We start from the raw sequence: 9,461 nt of genomic DNA on the forward strand, positions 1-9,461 counted from the left end.
AAGAATAGCAAAAAGAATAAAAAGGCTTTTTTGTTTATCACAGCTAATCTGTTTTGGTTATCTTTTTGTGTTGAATTGTATTATGATACGACTGTTTCACGTTGTTAATATGTTGTAATTTTTTACCCTCAAACAACGCTATCGCGTATAGATATATCCCTCTATACCCTTGCCCTTGGACACCCTTGGTTAAGATCAAGAATGGCAAAATACAAATGGCCGATTCTACCGATAGAACTACGTTGAAAATTCATTGTTTCTTTTCCCCCATCTTTCCTTTCTATCGATTTACCATTGGGAAAATTCCAAGACTAAGGGGAAATCTAGTTAGCACTACAAGGCCAATAGAACCTAGGTCCAGGGGAATCCTACGTGACTAGCGTGCAAGTTTTTCGTTTCTATGGTTGTTGAATATTTTAGTGCATTTACAACACGCATGTTCCAGGGGTGAATGCCGTGGAAATTAACAACTTTATTGAATCAACTTAAAATCATCTATGAAGTAATTTTTGGGTGTATTTACAAAGTTTTCTGACGATCTACCTAAAGATGGATATAGGGTTTAGAGGGCTAGAAGGATAGAGGGCTATCCCCCTGCCCCTGTTGGGTGCCTAGAAAAATGAAGGCTGTGAAATGTACTATCTTTGGGTTTTGATGCTCTACTATCTAAAAATTGTTCGAACCCTCCTTCCTGACGATCACACGTGTCGGAACCAATGTCTGTAAAGTATGGGGTGACTCGCCCCAGCTATCATCAAGGGTGACTGAATGATTTAATTATGCATTCCCCCGTAGAAGGCTAAAAACATATATGGTACAAAATGGTGTAATACTGTAGCCCTAAGACAAAAAAGGGTATAGGAACAAACTACGTGAAATGTTTTCATCTTTTAGTGAAAAGTATATTAACTTTACTAACTATATTAACTATGCTAATGTATATTAATTATTAACTGTACGACAAAGCAGGGTATACGACCAAACTACGTTTTGTCGCAACAGTCTTTTATATAAAACTGGCTTGAAAACCAGTTTTTCCACAATCCAACCTCTTTTGCAGTGTCCTTGCAGAAACAAGGCTGCTTGTAAAGATTGTTCTAGTCAAAAGTTTCCAGCCTCTTCCAGTGCCACAATTCAGCCTCTTCTGCAGTGTCACTGCAGAAACAAGGCTGCTTGTAAAGATTTTTCTAGTCAAAATTTTCCAGCCTCTTCCAGTGCCACAATCTAGTCTCTTCCAGTGCCACAAAACAGCCTCTTCTGCAGTGCCATTGCAGAAACAAGGCTGCTTCTAAAGATTTTTCTAGTCAAAAGTTTCCAGCCTCTTCTAGTGCCACAATCCAACCTCTTCCAGTGCCACAATTCAGCCTCTTCTGCAGTTTCGCTGCAGAAACATGGCTGCTTGTAAAGATTTGTCTAGTCAAAGTTTAAGTTCTTTTTACAGGCTTAAATTTTTACACAGGAGAAACATTCAGATGGAATTTAGTTTTTACTTTTTTTTTACTGGCTTAAAATTTCTTGCAGAAGATTTTTCAAGCCAATCAGGTTCTGAAAAGGCGGGGTTGTTTGTCAATCTGAAAATACGGTATACTATAATTGACCTACAAAGGCATGGTACAGACATAAATCCATGAACTTTAATCTCGATTTTTACCTTGGAACTAAAGCAAATTAATCTCTCATCGGCTTAAAGAAATGATGCAAATCTGAGAAACTGAATTGAAAGAGGTTGGAAAACGTGTTTTACTTGTTTTGCATTGTTATTTAGGTCTGTACATTGTAAGCTATTTTCATATACGACTTTCATAAGTTTCCTATGGAGCTGCTAAAAAGAAAGTCTTTGCTTGTCATTTCTTGCAACTTCTGGTGACTCCAGTTGCTAAAGGTACTTCATGAATAGTAATACGAAAGAATACTATAAAATAGTTCCAATTTGGACGAGAATTGAATGTCCTTTCAGCTTTTGTCCCTTTACATATGATAGATTATGATGAATTCATCTATTTTTAAAAACCGCATATTTTCTTGTATTTTATTATTTGTAATTTTATTCTTAGTTTTATTATTATAATAGTCATGCTTAATATTATTTGTGTAATTTTCTTTCTTTTCAATTTGTTCAGATTATTGCTGAATGTATTTTTGTAGCATAGGATCTTAAAAAAACAGGCAATATGACTTTTAAACAAAAGTTTTTTCTTAGTTTTTCAATTAAAATTTTTTGGTTTAGTTCATTAATTTTTAATTGATCTTTTGTCATGAATTCATTTTCTCTTTGGTCGATATATTTTCTTGCAGGCCTCTATCTGTTATTGTACTCCTCTGGCTCATTTGTAGTAGAGATGCTCTTGACTCCAATATGACTTGAGTTTGGGTCAGTTCAGCAAACTGAAGTTGAGGCCATTTCTAATTATTTTTTTTATATTATTACTAGAGATAGATAATTTATTGTAATTAATACTAATCCTTGTTCTAGTTTTGAATATAACACTGATTGATTTACCCGGATTGACTAAGGTGCCTGTGGGTGATCAGCCAGTTGACATTGAACAACAGATTAGGGATATGATCAATCAGTATGTATCGAAAGATAGCTGTTTGATTTTGGCAGTTTCGCCGGCAAACGCTGATTTGGCAACGTCGGATGCCTTGAATTTGGCCAAAAGTGTTGATCCGGATGGTTAGAGTGTGTCTCGCTGTTTATTAGCTGTGTAGAGTTGGTATGATCTGCTGCTTCAATCGGGGCCTGACTCTAAAGCTTCGTCTTGACTTTTATTAGCATAATAAACAAAAATATAAACTATTACAGATATAAATCACTGTGCTATATATAAATATAATATACGCTATGTATAATAAGTCACTACGCTAGCGAAAAATTTAAATTTTGCTAACACATAGCGATTAACTACATAATGATTCCTAGAGGCATCCTAAATTGATTATAATCATAACAATAATAAAAAAAACTACATAAATATTCCTAGAAACCTCCTAGATTAATTAAAATAATAATAATAATAAAAAGAATACAATCAGCTTCTCCCAAACACCCCCAGGGTAACAACCACCATCCAAATACAACTCCATCCACCGCGCAATAACACTCACAGGAAGCAAATTCGATGCAGAAGGGCCAAGATACTTCAAAGTAAAATCATTTGCTCTGTCAGCAGCATTTTTTTTGGAGGTGGATCATTTTTGGACATCCGGCAATAATTAGACAGTCTTCGAAAATTTCGAAGGCTGTGATTGGCTTTCCAATCAAAGCCAGCTCTCCAAAAATGGTCCACCTCCAAAAAATGGTGCTTACTCACTATAGCACCATTTTTATGGTGCTTACTCACCATAAAAATGGTGAATGATGTCAATCAAGACGAGGCTTAACTTGCTGAAACCAAAATAACTTATTTTGTATTAGAACAAAACTAATCAGTTCCAATAATTCTCATACGCTTTAAATTTTCTTCAAGCGGTCACAAAAAATTGTTTATTTAATAAAGATATTGATGCTCTCTGTGGAGAGATGAATTGCACAAATATGATAATTCATCTTTGCCCCCCCCACCCCCTTTAAAATCTGCAAAGATAAGCTTACAACTATACCACATCGTTGTCAAGCACTTTCTAGCACTAGGCCTGTTTTCATTTGGCGTTAAAAGACAAAAAGAAAACGAATCAACCAATGAAAGTGCAAGAAAGCCTTTTTTATTTTAGTATAATATTATAAAGTTGGTACTTTATTTAGCTTATTTATTTGGGTTTTTTTTTCTTTAAACCGCTCAACAAAAACTTTGCTTCTGGAACTTATATGTTATTATTTCTACAAGAGAACTATTCCTCTTGTTTTTTTTTCAGCGGAATATTCTTTCAGAGAAATATTATTTACTTATCTTGAAGGTGTGTTGTGACTTAGACTACTCTTGAACTTTTTACATTTAAAAAAAATAAAAAAATTTTAATGATTATTGAAATAGGCATAAAAAAAAAAAAAAAAAAAATCAAGAATCTCTAATAGAAAACTTATAGTCCATAACTGGAATCTACATTTTTGCAATCGATTTTTTTTTCGACGAATCAAGAATTGGTTCACCATTTCATGTTTCTTCCAAATGTAATAGCCCCTACCAACGTAATTTTTCCTCAGTCCTCAGCATGCCTTATTCTGAATTAACTAAAAAAAAAAGTTTTTTTTAACTGAAAGTAAGGAGCGACATTAAAACTTAAAACGAATATTCCGTATATGAAAGGGGCTGTCCTCTCCTCAACACCTCGCTCTTTATGCTAAAGTTTTTCCTTGTTTTAAAAAATAAAGTTGTGAGACAGAGTCAAACTTTAGCGTAAAGAGCGAGGAGTTGAGGAGGGGACAGCCCCTTTCATATACGGAATAATTTCTGTTTGTTTTATGTTTTAATGTCACTACTTACTTTAAGTTAAAAAAAACTTGTTTTTAGTTAATTTCTGAACGTTTTTGAATTAATACAGCTTTGATTTTGGCTAACCTTACATGAATAATTAAAACGAAATTCGCATATTAATTTTCCTTTTTTTGGCTAATTGGCTTTCTCGAAATTTGTTCTGACGTAACTTACTTAACGAATTTCTATATTCGTATGTTTTTATTACGTATATTAGGTAGTTCGCTCTTTAGTCAATACCTTGCTCTTTACGCTAAAGGTTGAATTTTGTTCAAATCACAAACCCCTGAATCACAAAGGCCGGTTAATTAGAATAGATAGCTCTTTTGAAAGTAGTAAAAAAAAAACTTTGGTGTAAGGAACGAGGTATTGACTAGGGGGCGAACCCCCTCATATACGTAATAATATCTGTTCGTTGTAAATTTTAATATTGCTTCTTACTTTCAGTTGAAAAAAAACTTGTTTTTTATTTAATTTCTGATCGTTTTTTAAATAATGCTGGGAAATCTATCGTCCCCTTTGTAGAAATGTCCCTTCCCCCTTGGAAAGATCCTCCCCCGTAACCCCTACTCTGACCCCGACCCCCCAAAAGAAAAAATTCCTCTTGAAAACGCCTGTATACTTCCCAATAACCAATACTATATGTAGACAATGGGCGAAGTTCATAATTTGTAGCCCTTCCCCCGGGAACAGTGGGGGATTAAGTCATCCTCAAAGACATATTAATTAGATTTTTGACTGTGCTGAACAAAATGGCTATCTCGAAATTTTGATTGGGTGACTTCGGAAAAAAAATAAGCGTGGGAGCCAAGTTGCCCTCCAATTTTTTTGGCCACTTAAAAAGGGCACTAAAATGTTTAATTTCCGTTCGAACGAGCCCTCTCACGATATTCTAGGACTAATGGATCGATACGATAGCCCCCGGGGAAAAAAGACTGTAAAAAAAACAAACAAACACGCATCCGTGATCTTTCTTCTGGCAAAAAATACAAAATTCCACATTTTTTCAGATAGGAGCTTGAAACCTCCATAGTAGAGTTGTCTGATACGCTGAATCTGATGGTGTAATTTTTATTAAAGTTCTATGACTTTTAGGGGTTGTTCCCCCTTTTTACAAAAATAAGGCAAATTTTCTCAGGCTCGTAACTTTTGATGGGTAAGACTAAACTCGATGAAACCTATATGTTTGAAATCAGCATAAAAATCTGATTCTTCTGATGTATCTAGTAGTTTCAAAATTCCGTTTTTTAGAGTTTCGGTTACTATTGAGCCGGGTTGCTCCTTACTTACAGTTCGTTACCACGAACTGTTTGACTAACACCATAATAACGAAAGAGTAGTACCACTCAACACTGTTTAAAATTATAACGGTTGACATTGACAATTGTGTTTTCACGACAAATGGGGTCTGGAGGGCACCTGCCCCCCTCCTGCCCCATAGCGACTTACGCACCTGCTAGCCTGGGTTTAACTAATCTTAGGGCTGCAATACAACAACATTCATAACAACTCACATTTGGGCTGTTGAAAATTGCGAGCCATAGGGCCTAACAACGCGAAATGGCAGCGCTGGGAAGTGAATTAGGAAAGAGGTTAGAAACACTGAACGACACCGCCTATCGCTCATAAAATTTCTTTGAAATCTTTTCAATTTGAAATGAAAGCCTGTTATCAAATTATAAGATGCCTGAGTTTTCTCCGTAGAAAAAGTAAATAGCCTCTGACCTTTCAAGTCAGTTGAACTTACTTTTAAAGTTAGGTCATTTGTCCTACGAGTAGCTGGTTCCCTCTCTCTCTTGCTCACATTTTACCTTTAAATTTTAGTGTACTCCCATACGCTTTTAGTTCCATGTTCGAAACTTTTATTTTTAATGAGGGAAAGAGCATTGATTTTGCTCGTGCCTTAGACATACTAAGGAATGCATATCCTCTTCTTAAAACTGATATGACCTTTTCCTTTAATTCAGGGAAAAGCTGAAACTAAATTAGACCTTGCATTCTTAAAGAAACAATAAAAGAATGGAACTTAAGTAGGATAGCATGGGAGGTAGAAAAAGTAAAAGGTAATGGCAGGGGTTTCGCGATATTCACTTCAGACCCTTTTCAAAACTCTGAGGAAATTTAAATGACTAATGAATGGGTCTTTTGGTCAGTGACGTTCAAAAGATTGCTCAATTCAGATAAAAAACTTCTTTTTTAGGAAGATATAATTTTAAATTTAAGATTAGTTTGCTATTGCGTCTAGTCCATCCCTAAATTATTAAATCATACATCCACTAAAATGAAGTTTTCAAACTACTGTTTTTTTTTAAATTTATTATTATTATATTTTTTTAAAGCAAGGCTTAAATTTACTTTCTGAGTTTCCTAAGCATTCTTTCACTTGATATTTGGAGATTTATAACGGTTGCCATTTTACGTCAAGAAAGGGTATACCCTATTTAGAGAGGCCACCGTTTTAGCCGCAGTATGATCATACCAGTTCTGTTAGTCATTATTATGGTTGATGCTGCATGATCAATGTTCGCTGTTTTTTCCATTTTTCGCTATTTTTTTAAATACTCATATATTATTTATATTATATTATTTATTTATGTTCTTTTTGCTTTTAAAATATTGCTCTGGCTCTTAGTTTTGGAACTGAATATGGCTAAAACAATTTAAATTTGTATGTCCATCCCTCTCCCATCTTAAACTTCGTGAAAGAGATCATTTCTACAAATACTAACAACATACTCATACACAGTGGCGTCGTTTCGGGGAGACAAGAAGAAAAAATAATTTATTGTATAGCCCATGCCCATTGACTCTCCGGATGGAGACCCCTCTCCCTCCCCCTTCTCCGACGAATAAAGATACTGGAGCTACGCCCCTGCTCATACATAACAAAGTCAAAATGTTTCTGTTTTATATTTTTTTTCTATACAAATATTAAGAAAAACGGATTTCGGGTTTGTATTAATTCAGTAAAAGTCGCTAAACATAAGATTGCTCTCGTTTCGAAATTAAACCCACAGAAAGTCTTCTGTGGGTATTCAGTGTTGGTCTACTTTTCTATCTCCGACACCAGCTCGTAAATGTTCCACAGTCTTCCAACTCCCTCGTGAAAGGCTGAAATTTTCTAATATTCCTACAACCAGAGTTTTAGATTTGAAGTCTGCTGTAGGGGTATTTTAAGTTTAAGTTTTGATCTCAAATCTAAGACATAAAAGAACGGTTTCAAAATACCTTCGTGCGGGTTGATTTTCCGTGGGAGGGGGTAAACACCTAGCCCCATTAAGCTCGATATACAGGAACAAAATCGGAGAATTACAGATGAAATCTTGAAATTTTTTTTATTTCAGTTGAATGGAGCAAGCCCCCTCCCCATCTTGCCCACGTAGAGGGGGGGGGGGTTTATAGGGTGTGAAATGTTGTAAAATACCTCCTTACTTCTTCCTCTGTACCAAAATTTTCTGCTGTGGAAGGGAGGCTCGAAGTTGGGGCACTGATGAATTCTCCTTGCTAGCTACAACACAATCAAGTTGTAGTTTCAAAACTTAGACGCCAGCTTTAGCTAGGACCAAGCACCTTATTTTAATTTCGGCTTTTATTGAATATCCACTTTTCAGTTTTAAATCTTACTTTGATTGATTTACCTGGCATGACGAAAATCCCTGTTGGTGATCAGCCTGTAGATATTGAACGACAAATTAGAAATATGATATTGGAGTTTATTACCAGAGAGAATTGTTTAATTTTGGCTGTTACCCCTGCTAATGCCGATTTGGCAACGTCTGACGCTTTAAAGCTTGCACGTGAAGTAGATACAGCAGGTATTCTTTTTTATTCTTTCTTTACATTGCTCAAAAAATTTTACATGTGTCCTATTGGAACTGAGAACTATCAGCGCCACTGACAATGAAGCGTTACTCAGCAGATTCAAAAAGAAAATATTTAATTCCGATTTATTAAGTTAATGACATCAATGACGTTTTAAATTGCGAGGATTAATTCTGAAATTTTCTTAAATTGAATATAGTCTTATATTTTTTATTTTTTTATTTATTTATTATGAAACAGTCAGGACAAGGGTGTATGGAGAACATAGGCCACTAATACCTATATATCCAATTTATTTGTATTCCTACAATACTATAAATAATGAATAACGTAAAATGAGTGTAGAGAACTAAAAAAATATATAAATTAATAATTAAACGTGTAAAAATAAAGTTAATACAAAATAAATAATTAAGCCGACAAATATATATTTTAGAGATGTATAGATTAATGTGTCATTTTTCTAAAAATGGCTCTTTTATCATTGACCCCATATAAAGTGTAGCTAAGAGAAAAGAATACCGCCAAAAGACTTATTTATTTTTTTATGATTAAATTATGATTTTGCTGAGTAACGGTAAATTTTTCTTGTTCTTTTTCTGCCTTAAAGATGACCTTGAATGTCCTCACCTTCCTATACTCTGTGAAATACCCTGTAATTTCCTTGAGTGAGTTTATCTTTAATTTTAGGAAATATCAGCGTGAGAGAGACTACTGAGTGAGAGAGAAAGACTTGCGTAGTAACTAGGATGTATTAATTAGTTGTAAGGACTGCAGTGAGTGAATGAGTCTGTAAAGTTTATGCCTAAACAAATACATACATAACTTCTGAGTTTGAGATGCCACCTGAGCTGGAAAAACATCTGGTCCTATTGCAAGTACAAGGAAGTGAAAAAATTGCATGCTTATGCTTAATGTCTAGAAGGCTGATAAATTTATATTTTAGAAGACTAACTTAGAATATAATTTAATAATATATTCAAATGTAAAAATAAAATATAAAATAATTTAAAAACAGATGTGCAAATTAAATTGTACAATAATGAAAAATAATGAAGCGATGTTAAGCAGCTTGGTTGTTTATCTTATGGAACATTTGATTTGTATAAAATATATAGAAAAATAGAGATAAAAAGACAATTGGGTAGGAATAGACACTGGGAGAGAGAAAGGCAGAAAAAGAAGTAAAGAAAAAGAGAGATTATTAGAAAATGAGAGCGACAG

General features: G+C 34.4%; 1 protein-coding gene across 1 annotated transcript in view; it reads left to right on the forward strand.

Moving 5' to 3' along the window:
- Window positions 1–9,461, forward strand: part of shi (dynamin-1 shibire) — a 169,858-nt gene that overhangs the window by 72,895 nt on the left and 87,502 nt on the right. Inside the window, exon 4 of the mRNA XM_089104675.1 lies at window positions 8,027–8,230. Coding sequence (XP_088960801.1) covers window positions 8,027–8,230 — 204 coding nt within the window. The remainder of the gene's footprint in view (window positions 1–8,026; window positions 8,231–9,461) is intronic.

Source organism: Artemia sp. Qi Xiang Cuo, chromosome 18 (assembly GCF_049724085.1).
Source record: "Artemia sp. Qi Xiang Cuo chromosome 18, ASM4972408v1, whole genome shotgun sequence".
Taxonomy (NCBI): domain Eukaryota; kingdom Metazoa; phylum Arthropoda; class Branchiopoda; order Anostraca; family Artemiidae; genus Artemia; species Artemia sp. Qi Xiang Cuo.